The sequence below is a fragment of the Taeniopygia guttata genome, chromosome 12 (assembly GCF_048771995.1).
Source record: "Taeniopygia guttata chromosome 12, bTaeGut7.mat, whole genome shotgun sequence".
Classification (NCBI taxonomy): Eukaryota; Metazoa; Chordata; class Aves; order Passeriformes; family Estrildidae; genus Taeniopygia; species Taeniopygia guttata.
The window spans coordinates 27,363-53,923 of record NC_133037.1 but is presented as its reverse complement, the minus strand read 5'-3'; the positions used below and the strand labels follow the sequence as shown (position 1 = coordinate 53,923).

The 26,561-nt window shown below is 46.2% G+C and overlaps 2 protein-coding genes and 1 non-coding gene across 9 annotated transcripts in view; 2 read left to right on the top strand and 1 right to left on the bottom strand.

The window, feature by feature from the left end:
* Positions 1-8,621, top strand: part of LOC116808883 (uncharacterized) — a 116,705-nt gene extending 108,084 nt beyond the window's left edge. For 2 of the 6 annotated variants that reach the window (XR_012057978.1, XM_072934905.1), the window contains 3 exons: positions 4,944-5,011; positions 5,544-5,686; positions 8,006-8,621. Coding sequence is in view for 3 of the 6 variants with exons in the window: in XM_072934905.1 (XP_072791006.1) it covers positions 4,944-5,011; positions 5,544-5,686; positions 8,006-8,038 (244 nt within the window). In the remaining 3 variants the exon portion in view is untranslated. Of the gene's footprint in view, positions 1-2,183; positions 2,586-4,943; positions 5,012-5,543; positions 5,719-8,005 lie in introns of all 6 variants that reach the window. The other 4 variants (XR_012057976.1, XR_012057977.1, XM_072934904.1 and 1 more) reach the window with 4 other exon arrangements.
* On the bottom strand, positions 1,278-2,236 carry LOC121470603 (uncharacterized). The gene is made up of 2 exons (XR_012057981.1): positions 2,098-2,236; positions 1,278-1,439 (listed from the first exon to the last, which is right to left on the bottom strand). It is a non-coding gene; the product is annotated as an uncharacterized protein (transcript).
* A 6,961-nt stretch (positions 8,622-15,582) lies between the features above and the next one.
* LOC101234119 (uncharacterized) lies at positions 15,583-25,558 on the top strand. Of its 2 annotated transcripts, XM_072934907.1 has the most exons (25): positions 15,583-15,737; positions 15,818-15,850; positions 16,408-16,449; positions 16,546-16,587; positions 16,675-16,842; positions 16,926-16,997; positions 17,078-17,742; positions 17,821-17,862; positions 17,950-18,278; positions 18,359-19,128; positions 19,216-19,383; positions 19,467-19,538; positions 19,619-20,283; positions 20,362-20,403; positions 20,491-20,658; positions 20,739-20,819; positions 20,900-20,932; positions 21,757-21,924; positions 22,008-22,050; positions 22,160-22,833; positions 22,912-22,953; positions 23,047-23,091; positions 23,199-23,242; positions 23,324-23,364; positions 23,446-25,558. In XM_072934907.1, the coding sequence occupies exons 15-20, from the start codon at positions 20,535-20,537 to the stop codon at positions 22,260-22,262; spliced, it is 552 nt and encodes a 183-aa protein (XP_072791008.1). In that variant the 5' UTR covers positions 15,583-15,737; positions 15,818-15,850; positions 16,408-16,449; positions 16,546-16,587; positions 16,675-16,842; positions 16,926-16,997; positions 17,078-17,742; positions 17,821-17,862; positions 17,950-18,278; positions 18,359-19,128; positions 19,216-19,383; positions 19,467-19,538; positions 19,619-20,283; positions 20,362-20,403; positions 20,491-20,534; the 3' UTR covers positions 22,263-22,833; positions 22,912-22,953; positions 23,047-23,091; positions 23,199-23,242; positions 23,324-23,364; positions 23,446-25,558. The 2 variants fall into 2 exon arrangements, with proteins under 2 accessions (XP_072791008.1, XP_072791009.1); XM_072934908.1 differs by having other exon boundaries at positions 20,491-20,819; positions 20,900-21,669; positions 22,008-22,079.
* Positions 25,559-26,561: the final 1,003 nt, after the last annotated feature.

The following is a 26,561-nucleotide window of genomic DNA, read 5'->3' as shown; positions in this document are numbered from 1 at the left end:
AAGCTAAACAATGAGGAATGTGTCAGAAGGAGAACTATCATAAGGGTTTAGTCAGAAAACAAAGTGCCAAGAGGACTGCATTTGATTCTTTCCTTTGTTACATTCTGCTTCACATGAATATGCCATCTGCCTTAGAGTATTATATACCAATTAAAAATTAAAAAACAGATAAAATTGGAGCAGTGCTTTAGGCAGATGGCAAATTGCCCAACCACTTTTTAAAAATATTAAACCAAATAACTCTATGAGTGAAGGCTTATCTATGAGCATCCAGTATGAGACATTCAAGCTGTGTTGATAGCTATGACTGGCAGTGAGTCCACCAATGCTGTATTACATTCCCAATTGGAAAACTATAATCAAGCATTTGGCTTTAAAACTCCTCAGGCAAAAGGAGGAAAAATAAATGAAATTGTAGAAATTGAGACATTTTTCAAACCTTTCTTTCTGGACCAATTCTCTTTAAGAGTGGTATCAACTAAAGAGAAAATTTAGGCTCCTCCCAAATGTATTTACAAGATGCATAGAAAATAGTTACCCATATATGAATTATCTTCTCCCTGGAAAGGAAGTGGTAAGACGCTTATTTAGCTGTTCATGTGGGCAAGATGCTGATAAGAAACTCTGAAATAAAACCCCTCTCCATTCCAGAGCTTAATAATTTAAAAAGGGAGATAATACTGCTGTTCCAGCCCCGCATATTGCTGCCTGAGGTGTATATCAATCTCCATTCAAGACTTTAATAGACTGGGACGAGACTTTTTTGTTACTATGGCCTGATATCTCAGTCCTCTATTTACAAGAACACCTACTTAGGACACTTTGGTTAAAAGGAATTCCTGTTGAAAAAGGCCAGTTTGACTGAAATACTTTGTGCCACAAAATAGTCGATGCCAGAAAAATTTGCACACCTCCTCTCGTGTGGTAGGAAATAGCTAATACACAGGAGAGTGACTGCGAGAAACGGCATGCTTCACACCAGAGAGGCTGCTTGGAATCCCTGCTTGTCCCACCAGGTCCACACTGAATCTCCAAAATTATGTCTGGATGAGCGGAGGATCAACAAGTGTTCTTGATTTGTATTGATGTCTTAAAAATAGGTGTGATATTTTCCTGGCAAGGAGAATGTGGAAAGCCTGCAGGCAGCATGATATTAGTTAGGATGAGTATGTGCTGTGAAATTCAGATCTGTCTCAGAAACAGGTTGTCTAGTTTTGATACTCTAGACCAAGCATACGCTGGGAACAGGTAGTAAAAAGAGAGAAGCAGGAATTAGGCACAGACCTACAGCAATTTTATTTTCATTATCCAATCTTAAGGGGCTCAGATCCTGTGCTCCTACTGGAGCAAATCATCTCACTTCTTCAACACCCTCTTGTTACTCCCCAGCTTTCAATTCCTGTGAGTTGTGATGATGAGGAGAATGGTTTTGCCTTGCCCTGCAAGAAAGAATAAAACTATTTCAGCAGCTTCCAGCCTCTGCCATCTCCAAAAAGTACTTCTTTATCATTGGACTCCAGCTACAGCTGTCAACTAAAGAAAACTAGAAGAATTAGATATGAGAAATACCTCCACCAGACCAGCTCAAACAATGACAGAACAGGCTTTAAGTATTCAGGCATAGCCTGCTGTATCTCTGCCCATTGCAGCACCAGACAGGAATTCCTTTTTACTGAATGCATTAAGATATTTTTTTCTGCATGAATAAGAGAGTAGGTCTGGGACATCAAGAGTTTGTCTTTATTTTGCAGTACTTTATTATCCTGTTATCGCTATTTGCAAACATCTGTGCTCAGCACTTCCTTCCTTGTAGCACTGAAATACTAAATGTTCATAAAGGCTAACCACCAGCCATAAACTCAGTAAACAGCTGTATGCACTAATGTGGAATTAAAACCATTATTTGGGTGACTCATTTTAAGCAGATATGTGACAAAGGAGCAGATAAAAATTACCGGCTGCTTATTTTCCTTTTCCCTCTGCTGCTGTAACACTTGCAGTGATTAGCTGGCATTTTAAATTGTGTTTGGGTGTTGGGGAGGGTTTTTGGTTTTTGGGGCTTTTTTTTTGACTCTCAGACAAACATAGGTAACCCACCAAAACTGGAAGCTGGAAGGTGATGTATTTTTTACAGCTGGAATCTCGGCTTGGACTAAACGTCTCCCTTTTCCTGTTTTGTTCAGGGCTCTCAAATACGTTTGTTCTCGGTATCTGGCGCTCTCATTGCTACACATTCTTCCCAGCTGGAGATCAGGAGCAGAGGCGAGGGAGGCCGGGAACAGAGAACGGAGCACTCTTTTGTGCGCCCATGTCCAGCGGTAACGCTTTTTGGCCACCCCAACCCTGCGTCTTGCCGACCGGCGGGCGCACGCTGCTGCCTCTCCGGCGATTGCAGCCGCCGTCCACCGCGCCGTGCCGGGCAGCACCCGCCCGACGCCGCCGCCGGGCGCGGCCCAGCCGTAAGGGCGGGGCGGGTAGCGGGGTCCCGCCGGTCGCTGCGGTGCTTCCGTCGGAGCCGCGTCCGCTTCCGCCCCGCGCTGCCGCTCTTCTCGCGGCTGGCGGCAGCACCCTTGGACCCCGACCAAGTAAGCGCATCCCCGCGGGTGCCCACGAGCCTCGGGATGTTTCCTGCCCGCCGTGCCCGCGTCCCCCCGGGCAGAGGAGGGGGCGAGGAGGGGCCTGGCACTGCGCCGGGCAGGGGTCGCTCGGCGTTCCGTTCCCCGCTGTGGCTCTGCCCCGGCCGCTCGCCCCCTTCGTGGCCGTGTTTCCGCTCGGTGGGGAGCCCTGGGGCTGGAGCAGGGTTGTGGCCAGCGGGCAAAGCGCCTGCCCCGGGCGCATGGCTGCTCGCACGCTGCCGCCGCGGCGGCGGCTCCTCCCGAGCGAGGGGCAGGCCCTGGCCGCCGGTGACGCGCGCAGTGCCGTGGGCTGTGTTTACTGAACGAGCTGGGGTCAGAGCTCTGTGCTGCCATGAGATTCTTTCTGCCATCTCATTTCCCCCCTTAAATCCTATCAGCAAACTAATACAACCAAGCTTCCATCCCTCGAATTAGAGAGCCTGGGGACCTTGGTAAAGAGTACAAATAGATAATATTAAGTGCTCTAAATTAAAAAAAAAAAAAAAAAAGTCTCTGATTATCATCGCATGCATCATTTTCGAATGGGTTTAATACTCTCCACTGAAAGAAATACAGGAGCTGTAACTGTAAAAAAATATCTATCAGATGAAATTCACTGTAGGTATGGGTCGCTGGCTAGCATAATGATAGACCAGGAGATAGAAAAGCAGGAGATTTGGTAAGGGAAGTAATTCAAGTCTTCAAGAGTAAGCAGGGAATTAAACAAAGACTGCTTGCATGTTGCCACCCGCAGCACTCAGGAGATACAAAAAAAAGAATGAAACAGACTATTAAAATTAAGTTCAAGAAAATTATAGGGCCATGTCCTGAGTAATGGTATGAAAAATAACCGCTGATGTTAGCAGCTTTATGAATAGTAATATGATGTAGCAATAACTACAAGCTCCTTTGGCATTTAAAAGTAATATGAATAGTAGCAATAACTCATGCACCAGTTTACATCTGTGGCACGTTTTGTTTGGACTGCCCATGACCTGCATGGGCATGATGCCCTAAGGATCCTGAAGGTGATTAGTGGCAATGGGAAATACACTGTAAGATAAGAAGAAAGTTCAGAACAGTAAAACAAGCCAAAACCAAAAATGGGGTAAATGAAATGTATATGGTGATACTGAGGCCAAGTGATGGGTTTGAAGCCAGGGAAAAAGAAACGTGCCTTAGAACATATCCTCAAAACAGAAGGTATGAGTCCAATATCATGTGAATGGGATGAGGGCAATGGAATCTATGAATGACAGCTCCACATTTTTCAGTTTTCCACCTCCAGGGGCGAAAAGTTGTGGATTTAGTTGTGGATTGGCTGAGAAGGACAATCCCTGCACCATCAGCTTGAGAAGGTGGATACTTAGGCTGACTTTCCCTCTAGCTCACAGCAAGACCCCCAGAAATTGCCTCTCTGAAAATCAAAGGAGGAAGCTGTAGTTTGACCTTGTCACTTACTTTAGCCCTGACACCAGGTGTTAGAGCAGAGGTGTGCATTGCAGGATTTTTTTCACTTATATTCTATGCCACATATTAATGTGTTTAGCAGCTGTGGCAGTTTATAATTGTTCTGTTGTAAAGCTATAGACCTCTAGTACTAATAGTAGCAGCTGAATTCATAATGATTATAGATAGAAGGACTGCGCCTTTGAATGAACGCTGATTGTTAAGTGCCTTCCCTGACTCAAGTCCTGAGCTGTCAAAAGTGGATTTGCAGTGTGTAAGTGCTGAAAGGCTGAATGCGGTTCAGTAGGAGACTGTGGTTACTGCCTTGGTCCTTGCACTCCAGCATCTGCCTCTGGAGGATGAATGGTCATGGTTGACACAACCACACAACCACTTGATCTCATCCAGACTCTGAGGAAGGGGTTAAGGAAAGAGGGTTGGGGAGCCTGAGAGTTTCAGAACACCATCCTTTTTAATCCTTCAGTGGTCTATATGCAGGTGTATGAGTGAGATGCAGGTAATCCTTCATACATGGCTCATTCATTCATACCTCTTAAGTTGATGCGGTGCTTAGGAGGTAATACCAGAAAATCAGCTGATACAGCTCACGTTATAAGTGGCATTCCAAAATCTTCCAGCTTTTGAATGAAATGAAGAGCATGGGAAATCTGTAACACAGGACTTCTAATTTACATTGGCTTTATACAGTTATGAGGCTTGGGTTTACATTTTCGTGACTGTTTAATATGTGGCATTTATTATTGGCCTCTCCAGAATACGACTGATGATGGAACTACGTGTGTTTGGAAGTGTACATTTCAAAAGCCATAAGACAGGTCTTGTTGAAGTAATTTTGATTTTCCTTGCTTTCTCACACAGCGTCTGTCAGCTGCCAAGTAAAGAAGGTAAAGAAGCCTGTCCACACAAAAGACTTATAGCCAGTAAAGGTAAGAATGCATTAGATGCTTGGTACATCATGGGTATTAGTTTCAAGTGTTTGAAGTTTTAAATGCAAATCTCTACTTCTACATTCCAAATCTGGTATTTCCTGCTTACCTAATTTTTATTTTTATTACTTTGTATACTGTAGAAGACCCTGTGCAGCTGCAGGTCTGTATAATCCTTTATTAGCAAGAATACTATACTTCAGTTTACAACTGGAAGATGTCTCTTTAATATCAAATTTCAGATTTATGTCCTATGTTGTCATCTGGCTTTGGCATTACTTATTACTATGAATGTTAGCACTATAACCGTGCAGTTGCTGTGTGCCAGTTTTTATAGGTCAGGGCAGCTGTATTGGACCTTTCTTGAATACGCATGCCATTCTTGCAACATGCCTCTTGTGAATGTGAAATAAGCAAAATTCTGGAATATCTGCACTTAAATAGGCAGTAAATCTAGAACCCATGGATGGCTGAATTCCAAATTACTTTAACCTCACACTTGTCTTCAGTCTGTGCTTTTCTTTCATTGTAGGGATATGCTGCCTGGAGCAGAGAGGAGGTCAGGAAAGCCCAGACAAAAGAAAGGAAAGAAAATGCACGCATCACACTCCCCGTGCTGTCCTGATAAGGAAGACAGGAAAACTACAGGCAACTATCACAGAGAAGGTTGAGATGGTCAGCAAATTTTTTCATCTCAGTTTTCCGTGGTAATCTCTCTTCCTACATCTCTCAAGCCCCTGCCCCTCAAGACAGGGACTGGGGGAATTCATAACAGCCATTGAAAATGAAGATCAGGTTTGGGACCATGCGAGGAGCCTGGATGTACCAGAAGTCCATGGGACGCAATCAGTATAATTCCGTGGTCCTGAGGGAGTTGGCTGATGTAGTTGCCAGGCCATTCTCAATGATACTTGAAAAGTCATGGCAGACAGCTAAAATCCCCAGTGACTGAAAAAAGGGAGATATTACATGCATTTTTAAAAAGGGTAAAAACAAGGACCATGGGAACTGCTCTCCAGTCAGCCTCACCTTCTTGCATGCTAAGAACATGGAGCAGATCCCCCTGGAAGACAAGTCAAAACATTTGGGGCACAGAGAGGCAGTTAAGGACAGCCAACATGACTTCACCAACGGCAAATTGTACATGACTGATCTAGAAGCTGCATTAGAGTACAGTGGAGTAGCTGCATTAGTGAACAGTGGAAAAGCTATGGACGTCATCTACCTGGGCTTCTCTAATTCCACTGGTTTGGGCCTCCCAGCATTGTAACTGCCATATTGGAGGGATACGGGTCTGATGAATGGACCATTAGCAACCTGATCCAGTGAAAGATGTCACTGCCATAGCAGGCCCCTTCCAACTTAAGCCATTCTACAATTCTATGATTTAGTATTACTCCAGACTTATGGTCTGAGATCAAGACTGGTGCACTATATTTCATAGGTGATGAAATAGTAATAATGTGAAAACTCAGGTTTTTCAAATGAGCTTTAGGATCCCTGAGGCTGGTCAGTTCAAGCCTTGTGCAGATTAGGATTTTTTGTTATATGCTTTCTGTGATCTTCTGAAAGTGTTTCCTAAATATATTAGAAATGCTTCTGGTAAATGCTGTAGTTTCCTAATTTTTTCCACAGTTTCCTTGCTGATATTAGGTGTCATAGCAAGGAAAGGCAGCTTCCTTGCATGTAGGCAGTACTGTGAAACAAGGAAAATAACCCTTTGGGCCATCCAGTCTAATTCAGAGAGTTTTACTTTTTTTTTTTTTCCCCATCCCAGTTTTTTGTTGGTTTTGTTTGAGTTTTTTTTTTTCAATTTCATTCTGCACCCTTCCTTTCCTTCCTGTATCTTCTCTGCTCCCACTCCGTCCTTCTGCCTCTCATCATCTGTCCCTGGTGCTCCCATCCCACAGCTAGACAGGTCTGTGAGCACAAATGCCGGTGGTGCTGCAGGGTTGTAGGGAAGGGATGAGCCAACTGCTGCCCCCGTGCCTTGGGGTGGCTCAGTGGCCTGTGACAGTGGAGCTGGGGAGGATCTTCAGGCCTTCTGGGGGCTGCTGCCCTTTCTTGTTGCAGCAGAGCCCCTTTCTGGGGACATGTACATGTGGAAATTGCTTTTATAATGCGGTGCACTGCTGTTCAGGGACTCGTTTTGTGCCTGCTTTGGGGGTGAGGAAAAAAGGCTGGAAGATGGGGTGGAGGCCTGGGGGCTCAGATCTCATTTGGGGCACCCCAACATTGGTGGGAGAGCCATGCTGCAGTAGAGGAGCAGGTGAGTGGAGAATGAGGGGGAGTCATGCTGGGTGCCCTCCCCCAGAAGGACCCAAAGCTGCCAGAAGATTCACAGGGAGGGATGAGTATAGAATACCAAAACCTATCAAGTTTTTCTTTGTTATATATATTGACAATCTAAATTTATTTATAAATTCATTTTATAATAAGCCCTCTCTGTCTCCTGTATTATGTACAGGAATATCAGAAACTCGGACATGACGTGTCCAGGTTTTGAAAATAATGCCATAATGGTTTTATATAGGAAAGAAACAATCAAGTGCCTGAAACCATAAGAAAAACTGCTGGCGCTGGAGGGAATGGGGCGCTCTGGCAACTTTTGCGTCCCTTCTCTGCCTGCCCCTAAAGCGCGTCGCAGCCCCGGGCTGAGCTGGGCGGTAGTGCTGCCGCCCTGTGGGCAGAGAGCGGTGCTGCAGCCCCCCGAGCCAGCGCCCTGCCTCTCGCCGCTTGGTGACGGGGTGATGACTGCTCTCAGCAAAGGCTCTTTATTATTCCTCTGTCAGATTTCCCTCAGCGCCGGGCAGGAAAGGCGAGGGTTTGGATTAGGAATTCTGCAAGCAGGGCCTCTGTGACCACTGGCTTCCTGTGTGTGTGTGTCAGTGAGCCAAAATCAAGAGCAAAGGTTGGTTTGGTTTCAAGAACTTAAAGTAACTTTAAAACAAAATAAATCAACTCTTTCTATTTTTTTTTTTTTTTTTATTTTAGATGCTGGACAATGCCTCTCTGGATGTGTGCTGAGCTGAGCTCTTGCTGTGGACTGTATGGCCCTAATTGCTGCAGGTTCCCATTCTTACTGGGGAATTGGATATAATTATTATTTGGGCCACAGAGATGTTTTCTCAAACCTTTCCCATTTTTCTGCCTTTTAGTGGTAGATCTTCTCTTTCTGCCTTTGAATTTTACAGCGATTTTCTGATGTCATTCAACTACCCAAATTCCTTGCAGCTCCTGGAGCAGAGAGAAGCTTCTGTGGCCGACATTCAGTGGGACAATGATACTGTGTATCCCACCTCTTTAATACATTTAACTGCTGTTTATATCTTGGAGTGTAGACTTAGTTGATCCTTTTTCAACTGAAACTGGCAGGCTTAATTCACCTGAATTACCAAACCATAATTTAGATAGTTGAGTTTTTTAAAAGAAGAAAACAACCAGGCTTTTTTGTCTGTGGACTTTATTGGTATTGCTCCTTAATTGAGCCAGACCTTTAAGTAATGATGTGGGCGCCTTCTAGAACAGTGTTCAATATATTTTGCACGCTCTCATGAGACCCTCAGGCCCAGATTTTTCCGTTGCTGAATTAAATACAGGTCCAAGCTGACGGTGTCCCGTGCATCTGTTGTTCATTGTTCTGTTTGTGATGTTCATTTCATCTAAATGCAAAGTTGGGCTTTTTGGGCAGATAATGCCCCTCAAACCACTAGGCTTGTTTTACCCTTGTACTCTACTTTATGAAGACACGGGTGGGTGAGGACTTTGTCTTGTTGCTGTACTAGGGAATAGCATTCAGGAAGTTCCTACAATATTCACATTGAAGTCGAAATGTTCAAGGGTATCGGTGAGATGGTTCTTGGGGATGAATCTTACTCCGAGCAGTCTGTAGTGTGGTAGCACAGGACATGAAAAAGCAGGGTGTGAGGGACAGGGCTGGTAGGAAGAGCGAGGTGTTTCATGCTGGCAGCTGTGTTTGGTGCTGCTGATGTTTTCAGAGCCAAAGCAGATTCATTTGGTTCTGGTGCATTGAAACAGAATCCAAAACTTAGAAAGTATTTATTTGTGCTTAAGCTGAAAAATACTGTTGTGCAGCACTTGTTCCCTTGCACCTGCAGTTCATTGTGGAAAAGATTTATTTTTGTGAACGTACATTGTCATGGCTGGTGCAGTGAAAAGCAGAGGAGCTCCTGGTAAGATCATCTTGGTGGGAGTGTGAGTGCCAGCCAAAGTGACTGTTTGCATGATACAGCTTTCCACTACTGAACTATAAGCACATGGCCAAACTTCTGGTCTGGAACACATTTTTATAGTTTGATTGTAAAGTCTTGGAAAACAAGGATTTATAATACAGATGCTGACAAGCCCTGAATATTCAGTGAACAAAATTCACCATCAAACACAAAACCAATTAATTTTTTTGTGACTAAATATTATACAAGTATTTGTTTGTAGTGATTTTAGTAATTTTAATTTTTGTGGTTTAACTGTAATTTGGGGTAAGATTGTATAAATTTTAAGAGTTTACGTTCCATGTAAATTTTTTTATTTACAATTTATAGTTTGTAAGGTATAAGGTTAGTTGTGAAGAGGTATACTAAAGGCATGTAGAAAATGGATTTTTAGGATTGGTGACCAATGAACTCAGTGTATTTGGATGTGTGGTTTTAGTTAGTGTTACTTACATGTTTTGTTTTGGTTGTGGAACTATTTATCTTGGGGTTATTTTAGTCTTCCTAAAATAAGGTTTGACAGAGTGAGTAGGAATCTCACGTGATTTATTTCTTATGGAAACATAAGTATAACTTTTTCTTTAGCTTATGAAATTTCCGGGACTGCTTTCTATTTACTAAGTCTTGTACTTCAGTAGGGTTTTCTAACTCTGATTTTGAAATCAAGAAAAATGAGAAGACGAAGGAGGTAGAGAAGTTATCTCCTTATAGGAGATTTCTGCCCCTGGCCTGCGACAGCGAAGCAGGGCAGGAGCTTCAAGCCTTCTGGGGGCTGCTCCCCCTTTCCTTTTGCGGTGGAGTCCCTTTCGTGGGGGATGGACGTGTGGAAAGGGCTGGAAGGGAGTGCTGGGCTGCTGTTCAGGGCAGTTGGACTTGTCCTGTGCCTTCTTTGGGGGTCAGGAAAAGGGGCTGAAGACCCTGGGCTCTGATGTCATTTGGGGCACACCCCAAGGTCCCTAGGAGAGGGAGGCACACTGCGGTGGGGGAGCGGGTGGGTGGTGAATGAGGGGGGTCACGCTGGGTGCCGTCCCACAGAGGGACCCAAAGGTGCCCCAAAATTCACAGGGAAGGGTGTGTGTAGAATACTAAAACCTGGCAAATGTTTCATTTTTATAGGTATTGGTAAAGAATAGGTATTTATTGCTAAATTCATTTGGAAAGAAACCCAGAGCAGCCCCAGGTGTGAGCTGTGAGGATGATGAGGAAGAGGCAGCTCCTGCCGGGGTGGGGGGTCTGTTTTAGGGCAAGGGTTTGCCGCCGCTGGCTTTTGCACGGAGCTGCAGGAGAAGAGGAGTTTATGGGGGGCTCCCGGGGCTGTCTCATGGAAGGACGGCGAGCGCTTCGGGCAGGGTCTGGGGGATCACCTGGATACGCACTTGGATACGTGGAGCACAGCTTGTAAAGGTGCAGGTGGTGAAGTAGTGGCTGCCGCTGCCTAAAATCTGTCCCCCACAAGCCTCTCTTGTGGAAAAGCAAGTCGAGATAATCTTCAGGCAACGCAGTCAGACCCTCACTCAACACCCACCGCAGCTGGCTCAGCGATAAAGGCAAGAAAGGGTCTTTTTGCAGGGCTTTATTCCAGCCGAGGATATCACATGCGGCTGAAAGGAACCCAGCGAGGTAAGAAAAAAAGAGACTGACCACGCGGAGGAGACAGCTTGAGAAGGGGAAGGGGTGGCGGGCGGAGCTAAGGGTTGGACAGAGGGGTTTGGTCTCCAGGGAAAGGGGCGTGGCCACCAGGGATACCAATCCAGTGAGAGGACAGGGAAAGGAGAAAGCCGGGGAAGTTACAGAGTGGAAGTTGCGGCACAGAAGCCCGAATGGGAGACTGTCTTTCTCCCCAGGAACTAACTTTACGGTGAGTAGTTACTGCCGTTGCCAGAGCCGAGGACTTGGGAATTGACTGAGGCGGGAGAGTTCATGGGATGCTACAAGCTTGTTGAACCCCTGCGCAGCTGGACGCGCCTCAGCGGAACACACGCGTTAAAGACGAAAAACCGAGGAACTCTCTCTTTCCTTCCGGTCGGTGAGGAGGTGACGGGCCCCGGCCCCCCGTTTCAGCCAGGCCGGTCCGGGCGGTCCTGCTGCGGGCCGGGCCCCTTCCCCCCTCCCCGTGCCGTCCGCCGGCCCGGTTTGGCTCCGGCCGGGCCCCAGCAGCTGCCGGGCGGGAAGGCGGGGGACGCTGCGGAGCCCTGGCCGGAGCAGCGCGATCTTGCCGTCAGGCCCCCTCCTCCTCAGCGTGGATGAGATCAGAGACCCCTGCGGCTCCTGCACAAAACCAAAATCCTACCACGGAGCCAGTCCTGACAAAGCCCAGTCGCACATCCTCGCCACAAGTTACCGGCGGGTCGGGAGTGCTTCATGCGTAATGTTAACCCTCTCACTACTTCTATCCGCCCTCGAGTAAGAGAAAAAAGCAAAATGCAAGCATGTAAAAGAACAATAAAAAGGCATGAAAGTCAGTAAAGAGAAAGTTAAGTCCCAAAGGGAGGGAGGAGGAGATGTCTTGTTTTTGGAGCTAAAATCTCTTATGAGTTATAAAAAAAGACTCTTTTTCCATCTAACACATGAAACTATAAGGAGATGAAAGTGTTCAAATTGATATTAAGCAAAAGCCTCCATGCTAAAATAAATGTTAAAATAACTGTAATCCCCTAAGAAGTTTAAATAGAAAAAGAAGGAAAAGTAGTCCTGTGCTTCTCCAAGAAAGAAAAAGATTTGTTACCAGAGATAAAAATAATTTTAGAGATAGATAACAAAAACTTTTGCCTTTAAACAGCACATCTTTAAAACAATCCCCCATAAGTCAACATTGCCCATGAACAAGCTGTGGGAAAGCTTGTAAAAATGAAAAAAAAAAATCTTCACTCTAGCAGAATTCCCTGGACAACTGTTATTCATAATGGATTTAAGCACCACAAGAAAACTGGCTTTTTCCTCTTGTAAAGAAATCTCCATTACCTTAACAACACAACCTTCTCTCCCTAAGTAAACTGAAAAAAAAAACTATTTTAAAAGTAATAAACTGACTACAAATCTTACCTTTAGTTTCTTTATATTATCAGTGGGAAAGAAAAAGTTGTGGGGGAAGAGGAGTGTTCTGAAAGGTTTGTTTTAATTCTTACCAATTTTTTTCCCCTCTAGTGCCTTTTAATAAAATTTTCTTTATACCTGTTTAAAGTTTTAAATCTACTTTACTTTCTACCTATCTCCCAGCAAGAAGTGAGTGTTTAAGTAATTAACTAACACCAAATCTGCCACACCCTGGCACACCTGCACAGGAAGTTGTTACTCCAGAGGCATTAACGAGGCTCTCCCTACTGTCCTTCTAGGAACCCAGGACCATCCACCAGGGCCTAGGGAGCAGCCGGAGGCATGTGTTCACAGAGCATCTCTTTGAGAAAATGCCAGGGGAAAAGCCCCCTTACCGAGGGGCAGCACCTGAGCCGGAAGGGCAGAGTGTGGGGTTCCAGGGGAGAGCTTTCCAATTTCCACTTTTATCATATCAATTCCTCCCTAGAGCCCTCGGTCCTTCCACAGCACCTCCAGAAAATAGAAGGGTTATTAGGGGAAAAAGGGTTTATGTTGAGGGAAAAAGCTTCCTTTTCCATTATTTCTTGTGTTCAAATTCTGAGGAAATCCACCTCCCCTGCAACTTTAGTGGTCTCAGTTGAAAGAATCCTTGCCTTTTCTATGCTGTTAGAGAGGTGTTAATTGACAGGGAATTCCCATTTTCCATTATTTTCCAATTTAAATAGAAAGGGAAAACCTTGACAATGTTTCTTATGGGTTTGAATTAAGGGCAACCCTTTTTATTGTCCTACAGCGTAAATTGAGAGGGAAGCCCAGCTATCCCTCTTTCTTAAGGGTTTGGATTGAGGGGAAAATCCCTCTGTCTTCATCACTGGAGAGGCTAAAGTGAGGAAAACCTCTCTTTTCCTAATATTCTAGTGGATTAAATTAAAGGGTAGAAGCCATTTACTTACCATTGTATCCATTTCAGTGGAGGTAACTTCCCCATTTCCTCATTTTAAAGGATTCACTTAAAGGAGGCTCTTCTAAAATGCTTTTTCAGCATTTTAGGGGTTTAAAACTACTTTCAGGGCACTTCTTTCTGTACCCTAGGACTAAAAATCTCAGAGAAAGGCAAGCCTAGCATGTCCTTAATCTTCATGCCATGCAGGAGCCTATTATTTTTCTTATTTTTATTTATAATGTAGCTAGCCCTAATTAGCAGCCCCAAGGAGACTTAGACTGTTCATATAATTAGTATATTAGTAGCAAAAAAGAAAGCGCTGTCATTTCCCTGAAGAGTTTTCTTCTATATCCAGCCTTTTATTCCCCTTGAATTCAAATCCGAGGAGCCAAACACCTATAGCTGCTCTGAAGGCTTTTATACCCGGTGGGGTTTGCCCCCTCCCTTTTCCTGGGTGTCATGGGAATGAGAGGCGGGCCCAATCAGGGGTATATTAACCCCAGGCTTTGCCAAGGGGCTTCATTCCCTCTCTGGGATTAGCTGGGGTAAGTGGTCTCCTCCCGTTTTGGTGAAGAGGCTCTTTCAGCTTAGCTTGTTCTCTTCAGGTGCTTTTGGGCTTCTAATGCAACAGAGGCTTTGAAGATACTGTGAAGAAAACTGTGCTGAACACAGGGAGTATTTAATTTCATGATTTGGAGTTGTGCATTCAGGGGTGGTGAAGTGCTTTTGTAATCTCTGATTTTTTTTTTTTTTTTTTTTTTTTTTTAAGGAGGAGTGCAACTTCCTGTACTTCCCGGTTGTGTCGAGTACAACATTTTTACAGCAGATTCATCATGTCACAGAAGGGATCTGCCCTGTGTCAAAGATGGTGTCTGAGATTGAGGCTTCAGGTGAGTTGAAGATTGTGACTAGGAGTGGGAGAGTGAGCAGGGTACCCAGTTAAGAGTTATCATGGTAGGGGTCTGCAGGCAGTAGGGTGAGAAATGGTGTCTATTTGCAAGGCTTTTCACAAGCACAGGGGAGGCATCCATGTGTCATACAGTGCACAAGCTTATCCACTGAACTCACAGAAATGCCCTGTACCTTTGCCTCTCTAAACCAGGCGCCACTCATAATAACAGCCAAACCTTAGACTAGGGATGGAGCTGGAGACTTGAGCACCTAAGCACACTCAGGAGACAATAAGTATCTGACTTGCTGGGATTTGGCCCACATAACAGTAAACTCAACCATTGATTTTCCTGTTCTTTATTCTAGCTGACTAAGAGGCTAACAGGCGATCCCCTCTGAGGCAGACTCATTTCAGGTCCAACGTGGATTTGCATTTCCAGTCATCCAAAAGATAAGTCAGGGCCATGGCCGGAGGATGGGAGCAGTGGCCTCCTTCTGCACCAATGGGGATTTGCATCCCCAGATATGTGCAAGATGAGTCAAGGGCTACAACCCACAGAGGGGAAGGAAGAGAGGTACCCGGCTGGGGCTCCCCCGGAGGGGATTTTGAGTCAGGTTTGGAGATGGGGATGTCCAAAAAGCGTCCCCTTAGGCCACCTAAAGGGAAAGTGTCTGTTTTGATCTCAGTGCTGAGGTGCACAGGGAAGAGCAGTTCTGGTGTGTGTCCTGTCGCTTGTCTCTGGTGCACTCTTTGGTGTTTGGGTCTCTCAGTTCTTTCTTCTTGCTGAAAGCTCTCTCTCCCTGTCCTGTCCCCTCCTTTGTCACATTCTGTGTCACAGGTGTCTGCACGTATTTCTCCCAGAGCTGCTCTGCCCTGCTGCATAGCCTGTAATAGCACAAGTCCCGGGGACTTGAAATTGGTAATGCAGGGTGTAGTTGGGCTCTAGATTGTTTTAGGAGCTTGACATAACATGTTTGGTGCTGTTAAGTTGTCCTGCAGCTGTTTGACACTAGTCCTAACTTCCTTTCAGATACAGACAGTTCAAATCAGTGGCAGAGGGCCCCAGGCCTGGGGGCGGTTTTTGCCATGAGCACGTCATTGTTTGTATTTGCAGGCAGAGCTGAAATGGTGACTGTGTTACAGCAGTGTTCTTTGCCTTTATTTTTAGGAGGTCTAGGCAGATAGCAGCTGTCAAGGCCAAGTCTGCCAGGTGAGCAGTGGAGAGAAGCAGTTGTTCTTGCTCAGGTTTCAGTTTTTGGTGCAACTGTAAGCATCATTTCTTGTTTGTGTGCTTTAGGGAATCCACTAGGAGTATGCCAAGCCCCTGTCACCAGCTGGCTGATGGACCAGGTTTTCTGCACTTATGAGCCCTCTGGAAGTATTACAGGACCCTGTGATGAAGCCTACCAATTTTGTATTTCAAGGTCTTCTCCTGGTAGCCCAGACGACTGGCCGAAGAGTTGCAGTGAGTCGGTGAGGTAGGGAGGAGTGAGAGTCCACTCGAGTTTCAGCAATGCCATGTAACGTTGTCTCCACTTAACCTAGCTGTACCCTGCAATGACGGCGTCAGAATCCAAGCAGACCTGAAGCGTCCAGGCCAAGTACATGTCCATTTTGAGGAGAATGGTGAGTAGCAAAATTATCAGGTTTTGGCAGATGTGCTGTTAAGACTGTGTACTGATGTTTGGTTTTCTTTCTCTCGGCAGACCAAGAGGCGACAGCTGGAACTTACCAGACAGGTAGACGGCCTTTTTCTGCAGCCAACAGGGATTTGCATCCCCAGATGCAGGCAAGATAAGTGGAGGGTTATGACCCACAGAGAGGATGGAGGTGGGGTGCCAGGTTGGGACTTTCTAGAAGAGGCTTTTGTGTCTGTTTTAGAGATGGGGATGTCCAAGAAGCATCCCCTTAGGTCACCTAAAGGGACAGTGTCTGTTTTGATCTCTGTGCTGAGGTGCACAGGGCAGAGCAGTTCCGGTGTGTGTCCTGTCACTTGTCTCTGGTGCACTCTGTGTTCTTTGGGTCTCTCGGTCCTTTCTTCTCATCAAAAGCTCTCTCTCCCTCTCCTGTCCCCTCCTTTGTCACGTCCTGTCCTGTGTCACGGGTATCTGCACATATTTGTCCTGGGGCTGCTCTGCCCTGCTGCATAGCCTGTAATAGCACAAGTGCTGGGGACTTGAAATTTGTAATGCAGGGTATATTTGGGCTCTAGATTGTATTAGGAGATTGCCATAACATGTTTGGTACTGTTAAGTTTTCCTGCAGCTGTTTGACCCTAGTCCTAACTTCCTTTCAGATGCAGACAGTTCAAATCTGTGGCAGAGGGCACCAGTCCTGGGTGAGTATCTTCCCATGAGCAGGTCATTGTTTGCATTTGCAGGGGAAGCCTTAATGGTGACTGTGTTACAGCAGTGTTCTTTGCCTTTATTTTTAGGAAGTCCAGGCAGATAGCAGCAGTCAAGGCCCAGTGTGCCAGGTGAGCAGTGGAGAGAAGCAGTTGTTCTTGCTCAGGTTTCAGTTTTTGGTGCAACTGTAAGCATGCTTTTTTGTTTGTGTGCTTTAGGGAATCCACTGGGAGTATGCCAAGCCCCTGTCACCAGCTGGCCGATGGACCGGGTTTCCTGCGCTTATGAGCCCTCTGGAAGTATTACAGGACCCTGTGATGAAGCCTACCGGTTTTGTATTTCAAGGTCCCCTCCTGGTAGCCCAGAGGAATGGCCGAGGAGTTGTGGTGAGTTGGGGAGGTTGGGAGGAGGAGCGAGGGTTCTCTGAAGTTTCAGCAATGTTGCGTCACCTTGTCTCCACTTAACCCAGGTGTACCCTGTGATGAAGGTGTCGGCCTCCAAGCACGCCTGAGGTGCGTGGCCCGAGCATTCTTAGGAAACGGTGAGTAGCAGAATTGTCAGGTTTTGGCCGATGTACTGTTAAGGTTGTGCACTGATGTTTGGTTTTCTTTCTCTTGTCAGACCAAGAGGGAACAGCCTGGTGACAACTGGAATTTCCCTGACCGGCAGGAGGCCTCCTTCTGCACCTGATGAGGATTTGCATCCCCAGATATGTGCAAGATAAGTCAAGGGTTATGACCCGCAGAGGGGATGGAAGAGAGGTGCCAGGTTGGGACTCCGCAGGAGGGGTTTTTGTGTCTGTTTTGGAGATGGGGATGTCCAAGAAGCATCCCCTTAGGCCACCTAAAGGGAAAGTGTCTGTTTTGATATCTGTGCTGAGGTGCACAGGGCAGAGCAGTTCCGGTGTGTGTCCTGTCACTTGTCTCTGGTGCACTCTGTGTTCTTTGGGTCGCTCAGTCCTTTCTTCTCATCTAAAGCTCTCTCTCCCTCTCCTGTCCCCTCCTTTGTCACGTCCTGTCCCGTGTCACGGGTGTCTGCACATATTCATCCCGGTGCTGCTCTGCCCTGCTGCATAGCCTGAAACAGCACAAGTCCTGGGGACTTGAAATTTGTAATGCAGGGTGTAATTGGGCTCTAGACTGGATTAAGAGATTGCCATAACATGTTTGGTACTGTTAAGTTTTTCTGCAGCTGTTTGACACTAGTCCTAACTTCCTTTCAGATGCAGACAGTTCAAATCTGTGGCAGTGGGCTCCAGTCCTGGGTGAGGAACTTCCAATGAGCAGGTCAGTCATTGTTTGCAATTGCAGGGGAAGCCTAAATGGTGACTCTATGACAGTGGAGTTCTTTGCCTTTATTTTTAGGAGGTCTAGGCAGATAGCAGCTGTCAAGGCCAAGTCTGCCAGGTGAGCAGTGGAGAGAAGCAGTTGTTCTTGCTCAGGTTTCAGTTTTTGGTGCAACTGTAAGCATGCTTTTTTGTTTGTGTGCTTTAGGGAATCCACTAGGAGTATGCCAAGCCCCTGTCACCAGCTGGCTGATGGACCAGGTTTTCTGCACTTATGAGCCCTCTGGAAGTATTACAGGACCCTGTGATGAAGCCTACCAATTTTGTATTTCAAGGTCTTCTCCTGGTAGCCCAGACGACTGGCCGAGGAGTTGCAGTGAGTCGGTGAGGTAGGGAGGAGTGAGAGTCCACTCGAGTTTCAGCAATGCCATGTAACGTTGTCTCCACTTAACCTAGCTGTACCCTGCAATGACGGCGTCAGAATCCAAGCAGACCTGAAGCGTCCAGGCCAAGTACATGTCCATTTTGAGGAGAATGGTGAGTAGCAAAATTATCAGGTTTTGGCAGATGTGCTGTTAAGACTGTGTACTGATGGTTGGTTTTCTTTCTCTCGGCAGACCAAGAGGCGACAGCTGGAACTTACCAGACAGGTAGACGGCCTTTTTCTGCAGCCAACAGGGATTTGCATCCCCAGATGCATGCAAGATAAGTGGAGGGTTATGACCCACAGAGAGGATGGAGGTGGAGTGCCAGGTTGGGACTTTCTAGAAGAGGCTTTTGTGTCTGTTTTAGAGATGGGGATGTCCAAGAAGCATCCCCTTAGGTCACCTAAAGGGACAGTGTCTGTTTTGATCTCTGTGCTGAGGTGCACAGGGCAGAGCAGTTCCGGTGTGTGTCCTGTCACTTGTCTCTGGTGCACTCTGTGTTCTTTGGGTCTCTCGGTCCTTTCTTCTCATCAAAAGCTCTCTCTCCCTCTCCTGTCCCCTCCTTTGTCACGTCCTGTCCTGTGTCACGGGTGTCTACACATATTCATCCCGGAGCTGCTCTGCCCTGCTGCATAGCCTGTAATAGCACAAGTGCTGGGGACTTGAAATTTGTAATGCAGGGTGTATTTGGGCTCTAGATTGTATTAGGAGATTGCCATAACATGTTTGGTACTGTTAAGTTTTACTGCAGCCTTTTGACACTAGTTCTAACTTCCTTTCAGATGCAGGCAGTTCAAATCTGTGGCAGTGGGCTCCAGTCCTGGATAAGGAACTTCCCATGAGCAGGTCATTGTTTGCATTTGCAGGGAAAGCCTTAATGGTGACTGTGTTACAGTGGTGTTCTTTGCCTTTATTTTTAGGAAGTCCAGGCAGATAGCAGCAGCCAAGGCCCATTGTGCCAGGTGAGCAGTGGAGAGAAGTAGTTGTTCTTGCTCAGGTTTCAGTTTTTGGTGCAACTGTAAGCATGCTTTTTTGTTTGTGTGCTTTAGGGAATCCACTGGGAGTATGCCAAGCCCCTGTCACCAGCTGGCCGATGGACCGGGTTTCCTGCACTTATGAGCCCTCTGGAAGTATTACAGGACCCTGTGATGAAGCCTACCGGTTTTGTATTTCAAGGTCCCCTCCTGGTAGCCCAGAGGAATGGCCGAGGAGTTGTGGTGAGTTGGGGAGGTTGGGAGGAGGAGCGAGGGTTCTCTGAAGTTTCAGCAATGTTGCGTCACCTTGTCTCCACTTAACCCAGGTGTACCCTGTGATGAAGGTGTCGGCCTCCAAGCACGCCTGAGGTGCGTGGCCCGAGCATTCTTAGGAAACGGTGAGTAGCAGAATTGTCAGGTTTTGGCCGATGTACTGTTAAGGTTGTGCACTGATGTTTGGTTTTCTTTCTCTTGTCAGACCAAGAGGGAACAGCCTGGTGACAACTGGAATTTCCCTGACCGGCAGGAGGCCTCCTTCTGCACCTGATGAGGATTTGCATCCCCAGATATGTGCAAGATAAGTCAAGGGTTACGACCCGCAGAGGGGATGGAAGAGAGGTGCCAGGTTGGGACTCCGCAGGAGGGGTTTTTGTGTCTGTTTTGGAGATGGGGATGTCCAAGAAGCATCCCCTTAGGCCACCTAAAGGGAAAGTGTCTGTTTTGATATCTGTGCTGAGGTGCACAGGGCAGAGCAGTTCCGGTGTGTGTCCTGTCACTTGTCTCTGGTGCACTCTGTGTTCTTTGGGTCGCTCAGTCCTTTCTTCTCATCTAAAGCTCTCTCTCCCTCTCCTGTCCCCTCCTTTGTCACGTCCTGTCCCGTGTCACGGGTGTCTGCACATATTCATCCCGGTGCTGCTCTGCCCTGCTGCATAGCCTGAAACAGCACAAGTCCTGGGGACTTGAAATTTGTAATGCAGGGTGTAATTGGGCTCTAGACTGGATTAAGAGATTGCCATAACATGTTTGGTACTGTTAAGTTTTTCTGCAGCTGTTTGACACTAGTCCTAACTTCCTTTCAGATGCAGACAGTTCAAATCTGTGGCAGTGGGCTCCAGTCCTGGGTGAGGAACTTCCAATGAGCAGGTCAGTCATTGTTTGCAATTGCAGGGGAAGCCTAAATGGTGACTCTATGACAGTGGAGTTCTTTGCCTTTATTTTTAGGAGGTCTAGGCAGATAGCAGCTGTCAAGGCCAAGTCTGCCAGGTGAGCAGTGGAGAGAAGCAGTTGTTCTTGCTCAGGTTTCAGTTTTTGGTGCAACTGTAAGCATGCTTTTTTGTTTGTGTGCTTTAGGGAATCCACTAGGAGTATGCCAAGCCCCTGTCACCAGCTGGCTGATGGACCAGGTTTTCTGCACTTATGAGCCCTCTGGAAGTATTACAGGACCCTGTGATGAAGCCTACCAATTTTGTATTTCAAGGTCTTCTCCTGGTAGCCCAGACGACTGGCCGAGGAGTTGCAGTGAGTCGGTGAGGTAGGGAGGAGTGAGAGTCCACTCGAGTTTCAGCAATGCCATGTAACGTTGTCTCCACTTAACCTAGCTGTACCCTGCAATGACGGCGTCAGAATCCAAGCAGACCTGAAGCGTCCAGGCCAAGTACATGTCCATTTTGAGGAGAATGGTGAGTAGCAAAATTATCAGGTTTTGGCAGATGTGCTGTTAAGACTGTGCACTGATGTTTGGTTTTCTTTCTCTCGGCAGACCAAGAGGCGACAGCTGGAACTTACCAGACAGGTAGACGGCCTTTTTCTGCAGCCAACAGGGATTTGCATCCCCAGATGCATGCAAGATAAGTGGAGGGTTATGACCCACAGAGAGGATGGAGGTGGGGTGCCAGGTTGGGACTTTCTAGAAGAGGCTTTTGTGTCTGTTTTAGAGATGGGGATGTCCAAGAAGCATCCCCTTAGGTCACCTAAAGGGACAGTGTCTGTTTTGATCTCTGTGCTGAGGTGCACAGGGCAGAGCAGTTCCGGTGTGTGTCCTGTCACTTGTCTCTGGTGCACTCTGTGTTCTTTGGGTCTCTCGGTCCTTTCTTCTCATCAAAAGCTCTCTCTCCCTCTCCTGTCCCCTCCTTTGTCACGTCCTGTCCTGTGTCACGGGTGTCTACACATATTCATCCCGGAGCTGCTCTGCCCTGCTGCATAGCCTGTAATAGCACAAGTGCTGGGGACTTGAAATTTGTAATGCAGGGTGTATTTGGGCTCTAGATTGTATTAGGAGATTGCCATAACATGTTTGGTACTGTTAAGTTTTACTGCAGCCTTTTGACACTAGTTCTAACTTCCTTTCAGATGCAGGCAGTTCAAATCTGTGGCAGTGGGCTCCAGTCCTGGATAAGGAACTTCCCATGAGCAGGTCATTGTTTGCATTTGCAGGGAAAGCCTTAATGGTGACTGTGTTACAGTGGTGTTCTTTGCCTTTATTTTTAGGAAGTCCAGGCAGATAGCAGCAGCCAAGGCCCATTGTGCCAGGTTAGCAGTGGAGAGAAGTAGTTGTTCTTGCTCAGGTTTCAGTTTTTGGTGCAACTGTAAGCATGCTTTTTTGTTTGTGTGCTTTAGGGAATCCACTGGGAGTATGCCAAGCCCCTGTCACCAGCTGGCCGATGGACCGGGTTTTCTGCACTTATGAGCCCTCTGGAAGTATTACAGGACCCTGTGATGAAGCCTACCGATTTTGTATTTCAAGGTCTTCTCCTGGTAGCCCAGAGGAATGGCCGAGGAGTTGTGGTGAGTTGGGGAGGTTGGGAGGAGGAGCGAGGGTCCTCTGAAGTTTCAGCAATGCCGCGTCACCTTGTCTCCACTTAACCTAGGTGTACCCTGTGTTGAAGGCGTCGTCCTCCAAGCACGCCTGAGGTGCGTGGCCCGAGCATTCTTAGGAAACGGTGAGTAGCAGAATTGTCAGGTTTTGGCCGATGTACTGTTAAGGTTGTGCACTGATGTTTGGTTTTCTTTCTCTTGTCAGACCAAGAGGGAACAGCCTGGTGACAACTGGAATTTCCCTGACCGGCAGGAGGCCTCCTTCTGCACCTGATGAGGATTTGCATCCCCAGATATGTGCAAGATAAGTCAAGGGTTATGACCCACAGAGGGGAAGGAAGAGAGGTGCCAGGTTGGGACTCCGCAGGAGGGGTTTTTGAGTCAATTTTGGAGATGGGGATGTCCAAGAAGCATCCCCTTAGGCCACCTAAAGGGAAAGTGTCTGTTTTGGTCTCTGTGCTGAGGTGCACAGGGCAGAGCAGTTCTGGTGTGTGTCCTGTCACTTGTCTATGGTGCACTCTGTTTTCTTTGGGTGTCTTGGTCTTTGCAGACATTCCTCTCGTCAAATGTTCTCTCTCCCTGTCCTGTCCTTTTGTTTTTCCTGTCCTGTCCTGTGTCACGGGTGTCTGCGCTTATTTGTCCCTCAGCTGCTCTGTCCTGCTGCGTAGCCTTGTGTAATTGCACCAATCCCAGAGATTTGCAATTTTGCGTGGGGCATGTAATTGCATTCAAGATAGTATTCCTAAATTCACACTAGATATTTTGACCTGTTAAGTTATCCTACAGCTGTTTGAATTTTCTCCCAACTTTCTTTCAGATGCAGATGCATTAACTCTGTGGCGGTGTGCCCTGCTCCGGTCAGGGGGCTTCCCTGAGAAGGTCAGTCATGGTTTGTGTTTGCAGAAGAAGCCTACATCGTGACTGTGTTACAGCGCTTGTCTTTGTGTTTAATTTTAGGAAGTCCAGGTGGCTAGGAGCAGTCAAGGCCCAGTGTGCCAGGTGAGCAGTGGACAGAAGCTGTTGTTCTGGCTCCTGTCTCAATTTCTGGTGCAATTCTAAGCATCCACTCTGGGTTACTTTGTTTTATTGTAGGCAGTCCTCTTGCAAGATGTCTCTGGTCTGGATGTCTGAAGCCAGGTGGGTGCAAGCTTAAGGTCTGGGTGGGTGTACTTTTCGAGTCAGGGGGGTGGTGTTTTTGCAGTATCTCAGTGTGGGTTTGGTGTTTTTGCTTTGTTTTTTTGCAGGTGCTGTCATTGCTCTAGGTGTGTGAAGGAACAGAGGCAAGCGGGTGAGTTGGCATTTAGGCACGGTCACTCATAGGTGACCGTTATGCAGCAGCATGCCAAGCGTGTACCTTTTCATTTTGCAGGTGTCCTCCAAGCAGCCTGTGGAGTCAAATCGAGTTTTCTGGTGAGCTGGGGCAGCGGTGTGTCTGAGTTCCGGGGATTCCTCCTTTGATGGGCACTAATTGCATTTTCCGTTTTGTCTTAGGTACCCCGAGGAGGTGCGTAGCTGAAGTTTGGAACTGGCAGCACTGAAGCAGATGTAGAGAACATCTCCCCGTCCGCATCCAACTGACATTGGATTCTGTCCTGTTGTCTTGCAAAAGCTAAGTGCTGGGACCAGTTGGTGGGAGATGGGGGAAAAACCTTTACTATCACAGGAGGCAATTTGATGTTAACTTAGAGGAGAGGCCGATAGTGGAATGGGCCCCTTGGGGGCAAAGGGAGAGGGTTTCTCCTCAGCCTCACCGGAGTCTTTGCCGGCCAGGGCCGTTCCGATCCGTCTCCGCATTCTCATGAGGTTTGCATCAGCGGCCTTCTATGACTCTTGATGTCATCGTGGATATTTTCACTTGAGGAGCCTGCCTGCATGTCTGGAGCTATAGCCATGGTCACCCCGTAGTCATTGCTTCCTTCTCTGGACTTACTGAGCTGTTTAGGCTTCCTCTTAAGTGCTTTGGCACTAACATCTTGAGAGGAGTTGCCTTTCACCATCATGTGGTATTGCCCTAGTTCTTTCTTTCCTTTGGCTTCATCAGCCCATGGCTCATCTTGGGTTAGGAATCTTGGGGTCCATAAGGTGGAACTGCCAGGCAGTTTCCACTTGTGTCCGTATCATGGTGTCTGTGTCCAGTGTCATCTTTTCCGTGTCCACTGATTTCTGTGTCGTAGGCCTTTGTTACATCTCCATGCTTTAGCAGCATCATTCTGTGCTGTATTGGCTGTATTTTACTCACGTACCTTCCTGGATATCACTTATTCTGGCATATTTACATTTTTACTTTTTGGGACAGGAAGATGTACATGAGATGTTCTCATCCATCTTTCTTCTCACCTTTGGTAGCGCCTTCTCTTCCCATGCCATTCTCTTGGACTTCTATATGGAGCATATTAGACACTCATCATGTGACCGCAGTAATTCTGTAGATTCCGCCTTCTCAAAGGGTATAGGGTCAAGAATTAATCTTCTGGAGAGTTATGTCAAGTCCTCACTTATATTGTATCTCTGTTGGCTTATATTATATGTGCTTATGTTGTGCCTACCTATGTTGGCTTATAATGTGTGCACTTATATTGTATGTACCTACCTTGGCTTATGTTGTACGAGCCTCTGTTGTGCCAATTACGATCGGAGCTGCCCTGTCCCGGCACGTAGTGACGCTTAGGTAGAGCAGTTGCAAAAATTCGCAGTTCATCTGTCTTGTATGGGGTTTTGGGTACAACACTGACGGGCCCAGAGTGGGAATAGCTCCTAGCTGTCAGATAGTCAGTCATTGACTGCCTCCCATTGTCTTGTGGGTCTCTGGGTCCCTACAGAATTTCCTGGAATCTACCATTTGACGTCGAGGAGCGGCAGTCAGAAGATGTGTCGAAGCATATTCTTCAGCGTAGTGTTTGACATAAGGGTGGCATTCAGCGTGTCAGCAAAAGTGTGATTGTCTGTATCTGTTTGTGAGAAGTTTGTGTGTGCTCCTGTCTGCAGGTCTGAGCGTATGCTGACCGGTGTTAACCCTGTGTGTATGGCCTTTGCCTTTCAGGTTTTTCAACTCATTTTTGAATTTAGAATAAAAAATCCCCAGCTGGGGTTTTTTCCCCCCCCCGCCACCCCCTGGCTGGGTTTTTTTCCTCTGTCCTGGCCAGTCCACGAGGTGACATTCATCACTAAGGTTGGGCCACAGACCATCCCCAGACCAGGGTTTTTGTCAAGGAGGATTTTTTGGAGGCTCCCGGGAGCCACGTTCCCGAGGAACAATGATTTCTGGGGTGTAACGGAGCAGTTGAGATGAGAGCGATGGTGAGTTTGTGTGTAACATGAAGGAGGTGCTCGTGGTGGATGAGTGTTGTTTTGTGTGTGTAATCTTTGTTTTGTGTTTCCTCTAACAATAAAACAAAATGTAATTAAAATAGAAAAAAGGATCATGTTGTGTTGATATGTGTTTGGTTTCTATTGCCCTGTGTTGTTCTGTATTTGCCATTGCTGCTGCATTTCCATGTATTGCTCTGTATCTATGCATGTCTATGGATTGTATCTGTACTTGTATTTGTATCCATTGTTTCCATGTGTTTTGCTGAAGTGTAAATAAAAAAATTCATTCAGTAAAGTTGAATCAACTCTAGTAATGATGCCCCTGCTCCCTCACCTTCCAGCTTTGGCTCCTGTCTTTCTTTGATGTGGTTCAGTAATTTTTTTTTCACTGTATTTCTTCCTTTGCTTCTCATCTTTCTTTTCTATTTCTGACTTAATTTCTGTCTGTCCCTAACTCTGTGTTTCTATTTCTCACTGTTTCTAACTCTGTCTCTCTGCTTCTCTATTTCCTGCTTTTTTTTTCTTTCTTCCTCTGTTTCCAACTATTTATTTTTCTCTCTATAGTTTATACTTTACTATTTCTTTTTCTCTCTAGCTTTAACTTTTTTTTTCTCTTTTTTACTCACTTTCTTTTTCACCCTAACCCTGCTCATTTTTCACTCTTTTTGTTTTCACTGTTTGCCTCTGTTTTCGTAGTTCTTTTTTTTTCAGTCTCTCTTTTTCTCTCCAACTTCAACTTTTTTTAACCCTTTGTTTCTCTCTATTTCTACCTTTATTTCTAACTCTGCTTTCCTTTCCAGCTTTAAAAAAAAAAGCAGTAAAAACTTTCAGGCTCCCTGGGAGTAAAAAAAAACCAAAAACAACCAAACCTTTAAATAATTATCTAAAGAAAATTATTTAATTGCTGGGAGCCTGAAATTTTCTACTGCTGCACCAGACATATTGTTTTTCTTCTTTTTCCTAATAGATATAGGGCCCCTAATTAGCGATCCAGCTGGCAGGTAACAGTAGCAATACACAGCAACCAGTACTCCCATCAACCCCACCAGACGAATAATGATACAACCAAGAGTTCATCATGTTGAAACATAAATTTTAAGGGATTTAGAGGAGCTAAGATTTTAGTTAAAGACAAGCCTTACTAGAGTTAATTAAAATAAATGAGTAGGCCTTGATAAAGTTAAGAGTGAGTAGTTAACTAGTAATTGATTGCCTGTCAGCACAATGTTTAGTTAGCTGTGTTTATAATGAAGAATATAGAAACGGATAAATAGATTTTAGGAGCATAAGACAATTGT